This window comes from Argiope bruennichi, chromosome 3 (assembly GCF_947563725.1).
Source record: "Argiope bruennichi chromosome 3, qqArgBrue1.1, whole genome shotgun sequence".
Classification (NCBI taxonomy): Eukaryota; Metazoa; Arthropoda; class Arachnida; order Araneae; family Araneidae; genus Argiope; species Argiope bruennichi.
Window position 1 is genome coordinate 396819 of NC_079153.1, and position 20716 is coordinate 417534.

General features: G+C 34.6%; 1 protein-coding gene across 6 annotated transcripts in view; it reads right to left on the bottom strand.

The window, feature by feature from the left end:
- The window catches only part of LOC129963496 (protein spitz-like), a 145780-nt gene that overhangs the window by 27351 nt on the left and 97713 nt on the right, over positions 1–20716 (bottom strand). Inside the window, exon 4 of one of the 6 annotated variants that reach the window (XM_056077914.1) lies at positions 983–1103. The exons of 4 other annotated variants lie outside the window; for them this stretch is intronic. In XM_056077914.1, coding sequence (XP_055933889.1) covers positions 983–1055 — 73 coding nt within the window. In that variant the 5' untranslated portion in view covers positions 1056–1103. Of the gene's footprint in view, positions 1–982; positions 1401–20716 lie in introns of those variants that run through there. One more of the 6 variants, XM_056077913.1, reaches the window with a different exon arrangement.

Consider the following 20716-nt stretch of genomic DNA (forward strand, 5'->3'; position numbering starts at 1 on the left):
CTCGAAATAAATGATGGCAGAGTAAAGGCAGCATTCTTATTACCGACAGCAGGCGAAAGAGCCGTCTTGACTGCAATGCGCCAATACCGACGATTTGGAAGTGCATGTTTCGAAATGCAACGCCTGAGTAACGGGGATGCAAGAACATAATTTCAATACACAAAGGAAAATAAATTAAAAGCACCCACTTTGATCCGTGACATTTTAAGAATTATATCATTAATGTAATTACTTCCGATAAATAGATTCTAAATAATTAGTGATACTGTTATGTTCATTTAATGATTTTCTTTCAATCCGTTTTTATGGAGATGCAAAATAAAATTATACTGAATCTACTTTTCAGTAAGTTAATACGATGCAAACAATCAAAAGCATGCGATAGTACAAGTTGCACATTAGCGCTGCTTTCTCTAGATAATGAAAGGAATATAGCGTATAATACAAAATAACACTAAAAGTCCCAAAAGAAAACCTGAAGATAACTTTCCACAAAAGACACTTAAAATTCATATGAAAGATTTACGATGGAGGGATGGATTCTTAATAAGCTTGATTCTGTGTAGAAAATTAACCAAGAAGAAAGTTTCTATTTATAACATGTTCCCTTTTTAAAACTAAAACCTCTCACTTAAACCAAATAGTAAACGTTTACCTGCGGTTTCAATGTTAGTAACACGATTTTTACCCATACATAACGGTATAACTATACAAGCATCTCGTAGCATTATCACAGACAAAAACAAATCTTATTGGCTTGCAAATGCTCAATCACACTTGAATAAATTTTATTCAGAAGACAATATAAATTTCAATTGTCAGACATCTTCCCCAATGTTTGGTACATTTTTGTAAAGGAAATGTAAACCTAATCTTGGATAATACTTCCCACAGGAACAAATGAAACAAGCTGTATGACAAGCACACACCGAAATAAATAATGTTAAGTTATGTCACAACACACCGAAATTCAATAACTTACATTGAGTCCGGCACCACCATCGCACATCTTTGAAAGCACAGGTCTTTTCGTCGTCGACCGACATGTCCGGCATCAGACCGGAAGGGCAGGGCGAAACATTGCGTTCCGCACCGCTTCTCTTCTTCATAATGAAAAAGAAAACACACACACACACACAAAATCGGCGGCAGCAATGCGGGGGGAAAAAAATGAAAAATAGATAAGATCCACAGGGCAGCACTTTTGAAAGTCTAATTCCAACTAGGAGGCGAGCAGAAAATCTCCCGAAAATCCATGTTTGAATAGTAGAATTGACCAAGGTACACCGGCACGCATTATGACTCGTTTCAGGGGCATAACAACACGCGGCGCAATGACAGCATTGCAGTGCGATGACGAGCAAATACTGTAATCCTGAGAGTGGCACGAACGAAGAGCAACTGAGCGGCGAAGAGATGAAGACAGCGGGAAGGGCAGGGTTGCCGAATCGCAGGTGATGCAACTACCTTGGCGACCGCCAACAGCGGCCTTGCGCACGTATTTCTGTTGAGAATGGGAATTAAGATTGGGGAGAGGGGCGGTCGTGTTAATAAGGATGGCGAAGGGGAAGAATCGGGCACGCGTAAGGGGGGTGTTCGATTTGAAGTAGCAGTTTTATGGTTCGCCTGCAAGAAGGGAGAAAGAAACTGAGAGGGTGATTAAGGGGTACCGGGGGAATGTGCAAACGGATCGATTCCGATGATGCTGAAAAGAGAAAAATTCGACAACCTCATACTCGTCAAACATATTGTGAGATCCGAATCAGAAGCGTACACATCCCTCATAATTCTGCAGAAAGAATAACAAATAAAGATTAAAATAACAGTTGCTCCGGAAGGCTTACTCTCATTCCCCGTGAACAACCTCCACTTTTTGAGATGAGGCTCTTAGCCCATCACTGGAAGTCGATAGACAAAATAGTCAAAGGATCGCATAATATAAAATAGCTTGTTTTCAATCTCACAATGCAATGCTTGCATAATGCAAACAGCTCTTCAGATGAATTTGTTTCAACAAAGGCAAGCATACTGATTGGCCTTTACACAAAATTTGAAATATGCATTGCCGTTCGTCTTACATACATAATATCTATCCATCAAACTTATTCAACGTGTATTGGAATCGCCATTGTTTAACAAAGAAATTACACACTTAGTAATTGAAATTCGTTCAAAATATTTTTGCGGAAGTAGAAAAACGCTTAAAACCGGAAGCTTCTTTTTCTAATGAAGGCATTTATTAGAAGGAAAGTGTAACATCTAAGTTATTTCGATAACAAGTCAAAATATACTTTCTGTTCTAAATTACATAAAAGAATTAAATGTCGTTAAGCACTGACAGTTATAAGCATTGCAAAACACGAATTTCTGAATAAATGCTTTCGAGATGGTTCGATGCCTATAACAGACCCCGTTTTTGCAATCGAGTTCTGATTTCCTTAAGGTGGTTTTAGGACAGGGCTCTTTGCATCAACTCGTGCAACAAGAGAGGACACTTTCAATCAGTTGAATGGCCTCCAGATAGCGTGGAACAGAATTCCGGGAAAATGGCATTAGCACTGTTCTCTGATATTTCTCTCCGGACAAAATTTAGATAGAGTTTATTCACATTATTTCCAACCCAGAAATTTCTACATCCCCCAACGCGTCAGCACTTTCGAAGAATGATACGGCTGAATGTTTCATTGGAAATTTGATTAAAATATCACAGGACTCAGTAGGTACTGCCGGTCCTCCATTTTCGAGCGTGGTTATTTAACACGTTAAAAACAGTGATGCGCGAAGGAGAAAGAAATCCTTATTATTCCTTAAGGATGCGATGAAACGACAGTATTCCTGTCTTCACACATAATATGAAAATGAAAAGATTACCATTTTACAAGTGGTCATTTTTGCCGAATTTTACATTTCGTAGCAAAGTTAAGTTTTAAATTCAACTGACATCGCTTTTTTCTCGATTCATTATCCTTTTTTCGAATGACAGTGATACTGTAACAAACCTTTTGAAGACTCGTTCGGCGCGGCCCTTCCATTCAAATGCCGGTGGATCGAGTCTCATTAACAGCTTTCATCACAAGCCAATTCTAGCAACCCCACCGGTAGGCTAAGTATAGCAAAGTGAATGTGGCACGCTTCGGTGCGCGGCCAATCACAGCTGCTGCAGACGCCAATACTTGGGATACGGTACATAAAAATACAATAGCTCACCCCACTTAAACAGGTTGTCTAGCTTCAAAAAAAGGGGCTCCGCTGCCTCATTTTTATTTTTCAGGTTCCTAAGCTACAAACATTACATAAAGAATCATTTTTATTTGGAATAAAGTGGCTACAGGACTGGTCAATGACTGCCTCTCCTTTCACACATATTCAGTCACGAAAAGCCTTACTGTGCAGCACACGAATTGAAAGTCAACCTAATGCAAAGTACCTCAATTTTTACGGTTTCAAAAAATGCAGTATATCAAAAGTAGGCACAAAGGACATAGCAAGTAAGATTTGTTTCGAAAAGAAACCCAACCAAACGATTTGCCTCGCGGGATCAAGTATTGGGGAAATCAATATTCTGATTTCCATCGATATCGCTCATCAGCATTCATACAATTAAACTCGCAATGAAATGCTTGGATTCCAGGATTCGGACTTCAATAATAGATAAGTATCAACTTCAGTGGAATGCAGCATAACCCTTGCAGTTCTGAAGGCGCATTAAAGAAAAATTTTATTAACTGCTTTTAATATATTCAGATATTTCAAATATTAGTAGCAAAACATCTCCACTTGAATTTTTTCACACTACTTTTCAAAAGCACAGAATATTGAGAGAAAAAAAAAAGACTCCTAAGAGATATACTGTTTTCCGTAGGACTGTATTTGAACAATATAACCAAGTTTTATGCAATGAAAGCAATAAAAAAGAAATCGCCGATCAATTTATTTTATTTCTTTAGATCCCCCGAAAATGACGCATTTTATTGATTAGTTAATTTTTAGATGTTTACATCTACTAACTAGCCCTAACTGATTAGTTATTTTTTCAAACTAATCATTTATTTATTTTAATAAATAACTGATAATAAATAATCAGTTATTTATTTTATAATCAAAAATAACAATAATTGATTAATAACAAACAATAACTGATAACAAAAAACAATAACTGATTAGTTATTTTTTTAGTAGATGTTTAAATCAACTAACTAAGCGCTCTAACGCATAACGCTTTATAATAAATTCTCACTAATGCCTAACGAAAAACTATGCGAAAGTAATGATGTCTGTCATGCAAGAACAATTCTTCTTTTTATTGAAGCATTGCAATACATCGAACTGCACGGAATAGATAATTTCCGAAATTATGCAACAGTTGACCATACAGAAAAATAAATAAACAGCATCTTAAGATTTTGTTCTTCATATGAAAGGAGGGGGAATTTTAATTATTCGTTGCTATCTGAAGAAACGAAATTATGATTTTCTGGAAAACCCCGCCGCATTGCTTCGAAAATGGCCTAAATCGAACATTGGGTGGCACATCGGCGCATGCGGGGTGCGATTATAAAAGGACACATGCAGCACAACAATAGGTGGTAGCAGATGCAAGATGGGAATAATGAGAGCGGAGAACCCCCCCCCCCCCCAAGATGCTACCTGAAAGAGCAGCAAGGGGAAAATACTGTAGCCAGAGTCTGGCGATTAATCGCCAATACAGCACGAAATGAATGTATTATTTTTTTTACGAAGAAAATGATGCAATATTTTGAAAGGGTGACCAACATGAATCTTGAAAGGTTTCAACACTCATGATCGGCGTCTGATTTCCCTCTCTTTTCTCCTTCCAGTAAATAAACGAAAACAATGACAGAACTCATCTCTTTAAATCATAGTTGATATCACTTAATTTAATTAGAAGCTATAATTCCATACATATCATTTGGCTGTAACAGAGATTCTTAAATTCATCATCCCATTCCCGATATCAGGTAAAGCATCGAGAGCAATATGTTGGAAAGTAAAGTACTAACAAATCCAAATAATTTTTATTTTTAACAATAATTTTAGAAAATTATCGTTATTATTAGCACGCACACGCACACGCACACACACACACACACACACACACACACACACACACACACACACACACACACACACACACACACACACACACACACACACACACACACACACACACACACAATAGTCGCCTCTATCTACCAGTTGTTCGAAGGGAGCATTGATTAGATAAAAGTTCATGATTCCGCAAGATTGTCAGACATTGAAGCTGTGCCTTGCTTAATTTCTATTTATTGCGCACCTTTCTAAGGAGATCAGTTCCATAGCATCACAGCGCTGATAAAGACATAAATTTCGCAAGGCTGTAACTTCGCTTTTTTTAAAATAATTCATCCTGTAAACTACGCAGTTATTAAATAGAATTCCCCTTTAGCTTTCAACAATGGAAGAAAATCAAACGCTTAAATATTTAATGAAACAATAAAAATGGTTTCAATTTCAGGGCAACAAGGTAATCTACTGTTGAAAATTAGGTAATTTTTTTTTAATTCCTTTTTTTTTATTGACGAAAAATTTGCACGATTATGAAATTGGTGTCATTAAAATGAAAACTTTATAAATTTTGAAATAAAGCAACATTCATTTTTGTGCAATAGAGTTTTTGTGTACGCTAATGTGGTATTCGAATCCTTTATGTACCATAAGTAAGGCAATATACTTAATCTTTTAAACAAAGATTAAACATGCCCTCTCTCACTTCGTGATACGGCAAATAACGTTTTCGTAAATGTTTAAAATTCCACATTCACAAGCGGCAATTTGCGCAGACCTTGAGAATGAGATAGGCTGAAGATGGTAGAAAAATTCGCATCGTCTTCAGTGTGGATGCATTGGGATTTCCTGGGAAATGATGATTTTAAGGACAGATAATGTTCAGCGAAGAGGCGACATACATTATCCATGTTGATTCAAGTGTAGGAGGAAATGGACCATATGCTAGGACCTATCCACTCATATGGAATCTTTTTAAAGTTGGTATGTCATTTTACTTTTTGGAATATAAAAGATTTTAATATCACATTAGGAGATGCCATATATATATTTTTTCTTTCTCTTTTCGTAAAAGGTGCATTTATTTTTGGACATCCTGTATGTATACATATTTAATAAATAAAATATCTGGAAATTTTCTTTTTCTGTTCAGATACCTTGAACGGTTTCCTTTGAACGATATTTTAATGACGACAGCTCATGCTATACAGGGTGTTGCCAAATTCAACCGATAAATTCAAAGGGGTGATAGTAGGCATCAAGAGGATAAAGAATCCCCATACAACATGGGGTGAAAGTGAAAATTGCAAAATATAAGGAGTCGGCTAACTTTTGAAAACTATAAAAAATTAATAAAAAAATAACAAAAGGTGTTTCAACTATGAAATTTTTTAAAGTGAAAGCACATTCTTAAAGGCAATTTTTCATGTGAGTAACATGCCGATTTGATGAACCAGGGGGTCGTAAATTATTGAAAACGAAAAAGTAGTTTGAACCCTTATTTGCAAAAATATTAAAATTTTAAGAAAAATAAAAGCTTGAAAATATAAGGAATTTTATACTCCTTAATTTGATATAAGTCTGTAGTGTGAAAATTGAGGAGGTTTTAAGATATTCAAGAAAAACTAAAAGGTTTGCCAGGAAACATCACTGCAACATCGGTACCGATGTTTACAGAGGGTGTTGCCAAATTCGAAAGGTAAATTTAGAGAAGTGATAGTAGGCATTAAAGAGATTAAAAATTATCATAAAACATAGGGTCGCAGGAGACGTTTTTTCTGTGAAAATCGCAAAAACAGACATCGAAGAGACAATTAGCCTGGCGAAGAGAATGGCCCTAAAAATGCAAGGATTTGGAACAAGGTAGTCGAGAAGAAGTTTTCTCGTATCTAAATTTTCCATGCGTTCGAGGAATATAAGCAGCTTATATTATTCATTAAAGAGCAGTGCAGAACTGATAGTCGACAAGTTTCATTCGCAAACAACATGTTAGATTTCACGAATGACGAATATGCGGATATGCATTTAATTTAAGACCGAGCGAATGGTAATGAACGGCTAGCACAAAGAATATACCAATAGCAATATCCAAGTAGGCGTTGTCCACACCACAGCACCTTTGCAAATATTAATAGACGGTTGCGGGAGACAGGATCCTTCAAAATAACGAGGCCAAATGCAGGGCTCGAACGCCTCAGTAGCGCAAAGTACCTTGTTTTCTTGCAGCACGTCCTTCCGGATTTACTGCAGGAAATACCGGCCATTGCACACAAGAACATGTGGTTAATGCATGGTGGTGCACCAGCGCATTTTTTGAATTCTGTGCGTAACTAACTAGATGATACATATCCTGGGACGTGGCGGACCTGTTGATTGGCCTCCAAGTTCCCCGGACCTTAATCCCTTGGATTTATTCTTCTGGGGCCATATAAAATATCTTGTTTATCAGACACCTTTGAATACATTGAAAGATCTCGTAGCACGGACCGTCGTCGCTGCTGGAGAAATCGCAAACACACCTGGTATGTTTGAGCGCGTCCGGTGGTCCTTTAAACGTCGGTGTCGATTGTGTAATGACTTTCGCGGCCGCAACATTGAGCAATTTTTATAAAAGTTTCTCATCGTCTCCTTTCTTATGTTAAAATGTCTGTGCTGCAAATGTATGCTGTATCTGCATTCCAGCAAATAAATTTTCACCGTCGTTTTCGAGTTTATATTTCTTTGAAAATTCTTATCGCCTTGATGCCTACAATTACTCCTCAGAATTTTTCAATAGAATTTTGCAACACCATCTGTACACATTGGTGACGATGTTGCAGCGATGTTTCCCGGCAAACATTTTAGTTTTTCTTGAATATCTTAAAAACCTCCTCAGTTTTCACACTAGACTTATATCAAATTTAAGAGTATAAAATTCCTTATATTTTCAAGCTTTTATTTTTCTTAAAGTTTTAATATTTTTGCAAATAAGGGTTCTAAACTACTTTTTCGTTTTCAATAATTTACGACCCCCTTCATCAAATCGGCATGTTACTCACAAGAAAAATTGCCTTTAAGAATGTGCTTTCATTAAAAAAAAAATCATAGTTGAACACCTTTTTTTATTTTTTTATTAATTTTTTACAGTTTCCAAAAGTTTGCCGACTCCTTATATTTTTGCGATTTTCACCCCCTAAACATCGTTTGGGACCCCATGTTGCATGGTGATTCTTTATCCTCTTGATGCCTACTATCACCCCTCTGAATTTGTCGGTCGAATTCGGCAACACCCTGTATAGTGTTGATGTAAGTTTGATTAATTAATGGAAGTGGATAAAAAACATATAACGCACACAGATTTTTAAAAAACGATAAGAAAAAATTTATAGAAATAATTGAATGGGAAGGGACTATTACAGTGGATAAACATCTTAAGAAATGTATTACTTTGCCAACAAGCCTTTAGAAATTGAAATTTTTTTAAGGGCAAGATTTCACACGATGAGGTGATAAGGTTAGGATAAAAATTAAGGAACAGATTTCTATACAACAAAAGAAAAATCGATGACACATCGGACAATTACATGGAAAATACTACATGGTAAATTACTGGCCATGTCTTCTTGAAAAACCATTTCCTAAAGAATGAAAGCGCAAATTGTATTAAATAAGCACCAATCTACGAGATGCATTTGCCACAAACTTTACTCCATTCACTGCACTTTTCTCCATCAGCAAACAGTCTCAAAATATTTTAAGACTTCGCTGCCATGATACATGTCTGTGGTTCGGACCAATATCTAATAAGATACTTACTTTGCTATACCTTAATAGTAGAGGATATCTAACTGGATATTGCTAGGCGCACGTTAAAACAAGGAGATATAAATTAAACTCGAGCGTCGAATTCTACATTGGATGCGAACTTTTGCTGTCACCCGAGGCAGTCAGCATGTTAATTGCACTACGCCATCTTGATAAAAGCACTAACTTTTAAACAGCAGAGAAATCCTCAAAGGAAGTTACACTTCATACTTGCAGCGGCTCACGCTTATCACCCAGATTATTTTTTAGGGCCTCGAAAACTCAAGAGCGAGGACAGCTTAAACTAGATTTGAGAAACAAAAACGCATCAGCTTGCAAGAATGGGGATACAAATTCCGTGTCTTCACTTAACGTGCAGGAATAATACAAATCAAAGGGAACGGACTGCATCTGCTTTATAGCGAAATAAACATGCGCCTTCTTCGTGAACAAAGACTGGTTTTAGGTTTAGATTCACATTCGTTAGTTTAATTCACATTTTTCTCGTGGAGTATTTTTCGATTCACAGAAATGATTTCACACATATTCAACAATTAGGTTCTTTGGATTCCCATGGCGCTCAGAAGGATCAAGCAATCAAACAACGTTTCTGTAGGAATTTCTTTTTAAAAAAAAATCGTTATGAAGGCCTCTGACATAGAGAAACCTAGTATTAGCGGGATCTGGGAAGAATCGGTGAAAAAAATGAACCTAACTATAGAGACACCCCAAAATGCGAGCGACACCTGGTGAGAGTGCTAACTGCGTTCGTGTTCCGAACATCTTGAACAAACTAAAAGGAATTGCACCGAGCTTTTCAAGAAATCGCCGGATAAGAGACTGCCGGGTAATTTTCACCACTCGCCTTCGCAGGGGGGGATCTTGTTGTTCAGCTGTCGGGGGATAACTTCAGGTGACTGGGGGCACGAGCCCTCCGCCAGAAGGCAGTATTCACGGCAGGGAGAAAGTGACAGACGACACGCGTCTCTTAACATCCCTTCTTACCCCTCTACCATTTTTTTTTTGTTTTATTCCTTTAAAATGCAATCCCCCTAACTTCTTTTTTCAATCCCCTATCCAATCTGTTCTCGGCTATTGTTGTATGCAGCCAGCAATCGGAAATCTCGCCAAAAAGAACGCAATGATAGTGAAAGAAAAGACAGTTTTCAATTTCGTTCAAAACGGGGGGGGGGGGCAATAAAATTTTTGTATTTTAACAAACTTTAGGTAGAAACAAAATGAAAATGGAAACATTCGGAAGGGGTAGGGAAAGAGAATGGTGAGGGGGGGGGATCACAGCTGGTTGTTATACAATACGGTTATGACAATATGAAATAGAGTTGCTAAGCTCGGTGCTGCTGATAAGGACAAAACTATTTTAAACGCATATTTAATACATGTAATGAAATAAATCTATTAAATATATATGTCATAAGACCATAGTAAGATATTATGGCCTATCGAAGAAATATCCATGCGAATAATAATAATATTAAAAACCATTTTAATAGAGGGCAGGCAAATATGTTTTGGGAGCTCGAAGCAATTTTCCTCTTTTCATTTCTTTTTGGATTAGAAGTTTATACACGATTGAAATATCAATTAAAATATTTCTGAGTTTCAATCTATAATTTGATATATGAAACCACGCAATACTTTTACGTGATTTAATCTTTAGATTGCTTTTCTTCTATGATCCTTTTCTAACACCTTTAACGTTTAGATCACTTCACAAGACTACTTTTCTCCAATTATTTAAACATTTTATCAATCATATCTGTCCAAGTCCCGAAAACCCGCACTGATACTCCTTGAGAACCAGGAAACTCATATAACTATTCCTATTATTGAGATTAAAAAAAAAAAATGGTGAGCTTATTGCGATCCTCACAATAATCATCGAATGTATTTTTTGCTTGGCCCGTTCAAAGTTTGTTGCAACCGGGCAATGAACAAATGGATGTCAACATAGGTAACTGTGATAAAACTTTTTACCATATGAGATGTTGCTAAATTGGCTTATTAAATCTGATTCCAAATCATTTCACAAAAGTTTTCGATGTTACAGATTTTGGTCCCTTTAATAAGAATATCTTTACCGATAACGAATATCTACCTCCCTGTGTAATCGGTAGCATTAAACGGAACTAAGAACAACATTCCTATCGAAATAAAGAACTTACATACGAAGGCAATAAAAGTTAAATGTCGAAAATCAGTGAAAGATACAATATTCTGGCTGCATTTGGATTTCTGAAGATTATAAGCTGTTTTGTTAATTTAATCTTCATTTACATAGATTCTGAAATATTCAAAGGAAACATAATCGTTCCGTACAAATTATTCTCAAATGACTTCTGAATTTAAAACCCAAAGCTGAAACGAAATTCATTTATTTGACAATTCGTTTCACGAATTCATTTTGCACATACTTTAATGAAAATAGCGCAGAAAGGGACAAAAGGATCCATTTTGTGAGACAGAGGAAAACCATCTGAATCCCATTCGAAATGAACAAAAATACGACGGTTCCGAGCTAAACTGCCCAGAGTAGTAAATAGCGCAAATCTTTCCGTAGTGTTGGCTTTCATTGGTTGAGAGGCGCAGCGCAAATGACTGAAACGAGGCTATAGCAAATTTTCGTAAGCGACATCTATTGAATAAAGGATGGAACCGATTCACGGGCAAGCAACACGTTTCATTTTGAACCTCAAAATGTATGGAGGGGGTGCACCATGAAACAGCTTAAGACGACTTGCGCTAAGACTGCATGGTTACCTTTGTCGCCAAATGGTAATGTCGCATGGATTCATTTCAAAATGTCTCATGAATCATCAAGAGCAGAAAGTATGAAATGCGTATTTGGCGTCCTTTATATATTTCAATGAATAATTTACTATGTACTCTTCTAGTTAATTTTTTTTTCTTCTGATTACAGAAGCTAATTTTTCTATAAAAATTTTATGCCAATCGACAACATAGAAGAATTCAAGAATTTTGATTCACAAATCACACAAATCACAAATTTTGATTCACAAATCACAAATTTGATTCACAAATCACAAAACGCCGAAAATCTAGCGCCAGTGAATCCGTATGTTTGTGGAAAGAAAATGGCTCACACAATACGCATAGCACAAGTCTGTTTGAAATGTCTTATGTTTGCAACAATGCAGTTCATTGCAATATAATTTAAACGCAAAGTAAAAAGTGCCATCATAAAAAAAATTCCTTCATTTTCCAATCATTTTGAATTTTAACATGCATTTCAGCAATGTCGGGGCCGTTCAAAGCAGCCCTCTGAGTGTACAAGAGATAGACTGATTATGAGACCAAAAGCAAGTCCTTCTCTCTTTGGATTTAGAATCTTAGTCACGCTTACCCCAGCATATAGCACGGCTAACTTTTTTCTTTCACTCCCTTTAACAAAAAATTCCGTCTTCGTTTTTTCCCTTTACCATTATTTTCCAGTACCGATTTTCGTCGTCATTTGTTTTATTGGATATTCTTTCGTTATTCACTCTTCGGGGGAAGGGGGATACGGGGATAGTTTCAAAATGTTATTCAAATGAAATTTTTTTTAAGGGCATGTCAATTATTACGCATGAAAACAATCAATAGGCATTGCAGATCATTTCTTGCACATTTAGTTTAATATTCATTGTTGGACGAGAATTATCCAGCGGACAGGCGAGCCTAGAAGTGTGTGTGTGTACGTGGGAAGGAGGTCTGATACTTTTACCTATTGCATTATTATTTCAGTGTTTACATAATTTTCTACGGATAACGCTACAAAGAATTAATATCATATAATGGTTATTTAATATTTTGAGATGCAAAAACTTCATATCTGGTAATGAAATCGAAAATCTTAGACCGCCTATGGCCAAAGTAACTTTTAAAAAAAATGCAGTCTTAGACATTTGCACTGTTGTAAAATAGACATTTTTTTTTTTTTTTTTTTTTGTTGCTACAACGCTGATTTCTGAGATGACGGGCCGCCATTGGAACTATTATCGAAAAATGCAGGTGCGCCCACATAAAATTTAAAATTTTCAGGAACACTAAGACGTTACTTAGTCGGGCAAAATTATTTGCAGCGTTTCAATGATTTAAATTCACACTTCTGAACCCATCGATAAACCTGCGAATTTATTCTTGCGAGTGCACGTTTCTCTGATACGCATTGAGTGAACTGTCGCGCGAAACAGTTTTCATTCAGAGCAGCGCAAACAAGCGGCGAGGATGCACACACACTGCGGCTCCACGGAAGCCCCTCAAAACAGATGGGGATCATCGAGCCAGAAAATGCGGCGCGCGATCCTGCCCACCTTTCGGGAGGGGGGATAAAAGGGCTCCGATTTAAAAATATCCACCTCTGCCACCTGCTTTTCCAAGAAACAGATCACCTGAAAGGGGGTCCGAAAACCGTTTGCTGGAATACCCTCTCCGTTTCACATTCAACTAAAGCAGAATCGCATCGTCCGATCAGCAATTAATTGAGCCTCGCATCAGAATGCTTACACAAATTTCTAACGTTTCAAGTCACAGGCGAAAATTTTATATCAAATAAAAAAAATTCATACGGAGCAATAGTTAAATAATTTTTATTCATTAGACATTTAGTTACATTCATAAAAATTTAATTACGAGTTAAATAATCCAGAAATTCTTTAGTTTCAATGATTTTAAAAATATGACACCTTTTGCTTCCATGTTATATGCATAAAATAATGAAAATAAAAACAGAAGTATAAATTAGAGAAGGCCAGACAGCAATATGAAAATTCTCATCAAAAGAGAAATTTAAATCAGTTCGTAAATGAAATAGAAGTTAATTACATAAGGCAGGTTTGAATTGTTTGCTGGGTGAGCCACTTAATACCTGTTCAGCAAGCACCAAGTTTCGTTTACTCCGCACAGGATAAGGCCTTTACACAAAGAACTACTAAAAAACCACTGAACATAAATATCCCACGAATTCTGCCATAAATATTAAAGCGTTCGTCTAAAAAAATATGACAAATATGAAATCTTCAGTGAATAAAGAAAAAAAAAAAAAAAATCGACATGGAAAACGGACTTAAAAAAAAAACTTGTACATAATTAACAGAAGAATTTAAAATTGGCATATTTATTGCAATGCGGTTAACAACACAAAATGAATGCCACTCATTTAAGTTATGCTCTTATCTGATTTTACACCAACATGATGAAAATATTCAAATAAACTGCAGACATCTTAACAACAAAGTTCTCGTTCTCATATAAATTCTCTTCCCCCTTCGTCCAGTTGCCACCAGAAGTGGACAATGTCCCTTTGTCGGTGGCACACTTTCGGGACAGTAAATAACTCGATGCATCTGCGCATGTTTTGTCCAAAGGTGTCAGTAACCTACTGAGAGGCGAAAGGGCATCGATTTTGCTTTTGTCCAGCTTTGCGCTTCAACTGCTTCCCTTGCATTCCAGACGCCCGTCCTTGCCCCCGCTACACTAAACAATGAACAAATGCACGCCAATAAAAAGTGCCGCCTACATTGTTCCTGTGATACAAGTTGGGAAAACTTTCGGTCTCCAATGGTAATGATGGTGAATGCGAGATTTTTCATCGAAAGAACATGTTGCGCGGAAATTTCAGTTGTAAAATAATATTGAGAAGGCTCCTAGCTGACAGTCCGGGAAACAAAATTAAATAGCAGCGAAGAAATATGATAAAATAAACGTTGTAAAGTGAATCCTAAGAGTTTATCAAGTGATTTTTACTTTACGGTGACAAGCAAACTTCCTAGAGCAAAAGGAATTCTTGGTGGCATAGTCCTACCAGACTTTCTTTGACCATTCTCCCAAATTTCGACCTCATTTTGAAAACGGCAAATGATGGGCGTTGGGGCTCTTGTGCACATGGACATTTGGGTACGGGTCATACGCTTCCACTCCATCCTCCGATGACAGGAGGGGGATAGGGAGGGTTCACTGTAAGCTTACTAAATGTTATAACATTTGACAAAAGTATTTGACGGGCGGATGATGTCACGAAATGAATTGATTTCTGAATTAAATTTTGATGCTGCGACATCATAAAAATATTGTTAAAATTATTAGTAATTTCTAATAACCAATAACTTAATTTTCATGAAAATATGCTGAAAGAATAGCATTGGTTATTGTAAATTTTGGCTGTTCAGTATACCCAAAGCACTGAGTATTGCATCCATTGAAATTAAAAAAAAAATTTTAATAAATAGAAATTTTGATAATTATAAGAGAGTTTAAATAAATAAAACTAATTACAGTAAACATTTTTTTCTTAAAAATTAGCAACATTTTCTTTTTCTAATAAAATAAAAGGCCTGTCAATTAAATATCAGAACTGATTATTACAGATTTATACATGAAAGATAAGGTACAAAACCGCATGCATATTGATAGTGTGCTCATGTATGAAATAGTCTGTTTCCATCAAGTGGGAATTTCCCTACTCATAATGTTTATTAACACACAAATCAAAACTGAATACTTATTCCATAATATACTAAATGAAAAAGGCTGAGAGACGATATTGAAAATAATGGCATGCAGTTTAAAATTGAAAAGAAGATTGCATCAAAATGAAAGAAGTAACAAAGTAGCATTACTTTGGTCCGACAATCACGGTTTTTAAAAAAATAAGTTATATATTAGCAGAATGTTTTATTCATTTGTATAATACAATGAAAAAAGTGGAGATTTGGTTCTTATCACATTTTTTTTTTTTTCTTCCTTCTCTGAATAAACTGAAAATATTTAAAAAGTATAAATTAAAATAAAATAATAATAATAATAATAATAATAAAAACCACGATAAGAATGACTTTCATAAATTTTTATGAGAATCAGTTTCATGCACCGTAGATGCTGCATTTCGAACTTAAAAATTTTGGTAACAATAACTGAATCAGATAAAATCTATTTTTATCATATAAAATGGAAAGAAAAAAAAAAGCACTCACCTCAGACTATTTACAATTAAAAAAAAAATTAAATATATTCTATGATTGTTGCTTTTCTATAACTTTTCCTTAATGGTTTATTTGTACTGTTCGTTCTTAGATTTGCTTGTTTACTTGTTTTTAATTTGTAGAAAGATACTGCACACCAGGTTTCGAAACATAAAGTGCTTGATTTATTCTGGTGTTCGTTTTAGGATTATTTTTTTTAAATACATTCGTCTAGTTAAGGATCATCAACGTTTATTATATGATCCTACTATAAAAGAAGCTTATGATATTTCAAAATTTTATAGAAGAACCAGTGAAATGTTCTGTGAAAGATCCTGTGAACTACGCCATAGCATAATATCACATCTTGTTAGGAATTTCAATTTTGTCATTAAAATACACATCAATTTCTTTTTCTTTTTTAATAAATCTATTTTACTATTATTATTCAATCATAACGGCTGACAGTTGTTCAACAGATTTCAGGTCAAATCTGACAGCTTAGCTGTCAGTTTAAATCAATTTAGAACGCTCTAGCCCATACAAAAGAATACGAACACGATCATCAAAGAATTGAAAAATACGAAAACCATTGCATTTTTAAAATTATTTTTTGAAAAAATTATAGGAGAATTATGTACTTATAATGCTTCAAATAAAAATTTCAATTAATTTAATGTATTTAGTATAAAAATAGTATATCATTTAGTATATAATTTAGAAGGATTTTATTTAATGCAGAAATTTTTGGAGATAAACATATATTTAAAAAATGCTGGAAGAAAATATAAGCAATAATCCATAACTTCAAATTCAACAAAAAGGTCCAAAAAAATCAATTAATTCGGGCATATTATTTAAATATTAATAATAGAAACTTTAAATAGTAATACTACAAAATTCATATTTCCGTTTTCGTAACACATTCAAATCTGGGAAAATAAAACGATCGATTCTTTTTTCTTTTGAATAAAAGAGGGATTATTAAAAGTTGAAAAAGATAATAGTTGAGCTTACTCTCTTTTTCTTAGAATGAAAAAGTAAAAGTATTTTCACTCATTATGCCAATTATCTTGACATTTTAAAAAAAAAAAATACAGAATTTTTTTTTGGGTGAGGGGTATATATACAGATATGCAATAAATTACATACAATGAGTAATCTTACTTGTCCACTGCAGTTTCGAATATTAATAAAACCAACTTTATTGTATGTAAGTTATGTTGGACTACAAACCCGAATTCTGCAACATTTAATCGCTATTCGATTTAAACGGGTTAATTAATAAATTATTATGCCATCAGGGTGACATTGTTATAGATACCATAAATGATGCAAAAAATCATGCGAAGGAATATGCTTTTTAATAAATATATTGATTAAATATATGATTCTTCATTCATTTCCAAAAATGTTTCATTCTTCTTATGAAGAAAGATCAGCGAATTATCCAAATCGTTAAAAATTAATAAAGTAAAACATAAATACAAAATTCCAGCTTTAATACAAATTTTCCTGAGTTTTCAAAATTTGGTTTGAATGATTTTTTTTCTTTCTAATTGTGGGGGGTGTCTTCAGTCTGAGCAGCGTTTTGAATAACAGCTATATATATATTGTAGGAAATCAACCCTCTCGCTCTTTTCAGCAAAACATTTCATTCCTTTTCGTTATTGTTTATCTAATCCAGATCAACGTGCTCGTGCTATTCATTTTGCCAAGATCTGCGGTTGACAGTGAGAAGCGACGCGTCCCGCTGCCCTCGCAAAAGCGTCGCAGACGCGCGTCTCTTCTGCTGACACAATGACGAAGAGAAAACAAACATCTATTGGTGATCCGTAAGGAAATCCGCATGGTGGGAGTGACGCAACGCCCTCCTCTCGTGACGTCAATTTCAAAGCGCGCGCTTTCCGCGTCATCCTTTTCCCTTTCACCACAGAGGATGCGCTGGACATGCCTCAGCACGACGATCTGCACTTTTCAATCTATCTAACACGAATACACTGAATCTGCACAGCTTATAATATGGAACAATTTAAACGAGCTATTCAAAAATATTTCAAATCTCTTATAAGAAATTATCTTCACCAAATGCCACAGCAAATCTACAATACATGCAAATTTATTATTTTTCAAAAGGAAAAACTTAAATATCGAGTTCATTCCCCCCCCCCCCCCGATCAGAAAAATAATTGTTTCATTTAAATTTTCCGATATACGATAGGAATGAAACATTTTACATCAGTTCGCTGAAATCACATTTCATCTGTACTAATAATAAAGATAAATGTGCGTGTGTGCGTGTAGGCGCCAGAATGCTTGACCTATAACTACCAAATCTAGCTCATACATTCTTGGAGGGTAGTAACGTGCACCTAAGAACACATTTTTTTTTCTTAATTTAATTAGAATTTTATTCAATTAAAAATGCGTTTTAACATTTTTCAGCGATAACTTAAGAAAATATTATCGCACAAAAAAGAAATTTTACACCATTTCAAAATTAAAAATTTTTTTCTTATAAATGATACCAATTTAATGCCCGTGCGAACTTTTGCTCAATTTTGACAATTTATTAAAAATATTTTTCTTTCCAGATTTCCAACAACAGATTACATTATTAAAAAAGATGGATTCTGTTTCCATACCTATGTAGATCACAGCACAAATAAAAAAGTGAAGTTACAATAAAGTCGAACTTAGAAGACAGATGAGCAGGATATTTACGTTTTTAATCGCTTTATAATATGAAAGAGGTCGCCTCCGTTAAAAAAGATTATTGACACGACAAGCGGAACTTAACAATACGTAAAACTATACGGAATTTAAAATAACGCAATTTCAATGCCAAAAAGTTTGATGGAATCATAAAGATATAATTATAAAAAAATTAATTAACTAAAATCAAAGACATCAAATACTTCCGGCGAACTAAATGGTTGTCTGCGACCACTATTTTAATTAATATTCCGAGAGTCCTTGCAGTATTACACTAGAGTGCAAAACATAGGTTTATAAACGTGTTTTAAAAATCTCGAAAAAGGTCACAAATAACCCTTTTAATGCATTGACATCGAGAAACTTCGTGAGCATGAAATTAAATAAATTTTTAAGCTAAATTTTTTTTAACAAAGGAGAAATTCAATCTTTGTGTTTCATAGGTGCTCTAGGATTCATTAATTTACATTTAAATTCATCATGTTTCGAATTTGAATGAAGTGGGATGTTTAAAAAAAACATGGAAAAAAAAAAGAATATTATTGCAATTTTTTTTTTTTTTTTTTTTTTTTTTTTTTATAAAACTGCTTAACTATGTTTCAAGCATCAGAAGTTATAAACAATAAAATTATTAAGTTATTGTTTTAAACGAAAATTATAGCACGAAAGTAGAATTTTACGAATTTCGTAAAGGTTAGCAAGTTTTGCATATAATCACACTGAAATATAATTTTAAGGAAAACGCAGGATATATTTTTAAAAAAATGTGCCACAAAACTACAGACAGACTATATATATATATATATATATATATATATATATATATATATATATATATATATATATATATATATATATATATATGTCTGTCTGTATATATATAATGATATTTTAAACTCAGATTTCAATTCTAATTAATTTACAAAGTTTTATATTAATTTAGCCCATAGTAAGTTCCCTCTCTTATTTCTTATCCCATTCCATTTTCTCTACTTAATTAATTCAAGAGAAGCTTTACAAAACTGCTGAATCGGCTAAACGCCGACACATTCTCAAGTTCCGCGTGAAGGGCTAGAAAAATGTCTAATAAACACATTCTTTTTTAAAAGATCCCAGTGTTTCCCTTCCTTGTGATTGACATGCGTCAGAAATCCCTATCAGAATCTTAATAATATATTAGCACTGTAAAAAAATATTTTCCCTATCAGTGTCTCATGTTATATAAGACGAGGGATAATTTATTTCTCGCTTCTTCCCGAATTCTGCTTTTGTGCCTCGCTGAGGCGGACGTGCCTTATAACTTTTTTGTAAATAAATCACTATGCTTTCCCGAAAGAGAATAAAACGAACTTAAAAATACAAAGTCTCTTCACTGCTTGTCATACCTGCATTTTGCTTCACATAAAATAATGCTTATATATATATATAGACACATCAGATAAAAGGAACACTATCCCCGATATAAGGATAGGGGGGGGGACCCACGAATATACAGAAAACGGTGGATTCTAAGAATTTCACATCGCCTATTATTAAAAAGATAAAGCAACTTTGCTACTTTGAAAGATTTGCGATTTGCTTTAGGAAACTGAAAGTTATATAAAATGCGAATCCCGAAGAGAAAGCGTGCTGCGGGCACAGAATATTAAACCACAAAACAGGTGCACGGATGAGACAGAACATAGAAAAGTTCTTCAAAAGTGACGTGCACAAAGGTCTGCTAGCAATTTAAAAGCGCTCCAATCAGAAAAGAACCGAAAAACCTCATTTAAATGAAAAACCGTCACAAAAAAGAGCGATTTCCTCTCATGAGAGGGCGCTTTCGTTTGCCGAGAGTTGTTGGATTCAAGGCCATTCGAAAATGTTCCATGATGATACTACTACTCAGAATGGGATGGAATTACAAAGGACATAATCATATAGCACAGGTACGAGGTCGACACCGGAAGGAGGGATAAATACAACCTGAATATGGAACACAATCTAAAACATAACTACTGTTTTGCGTTCGTTTCTTTTAAAGGTGCATTTTCAAGTTAACCCTTTAAAGGGCCATTTTTTTCTAGTCATATTATGTTAAAATATTTTTAGGCTTGAAATTAGAATAAGTAAAGTGATTCATTTAGCTTATTAGACAAACTTAATTTGATTCATTAATTAATTGGGTTAATTAATAA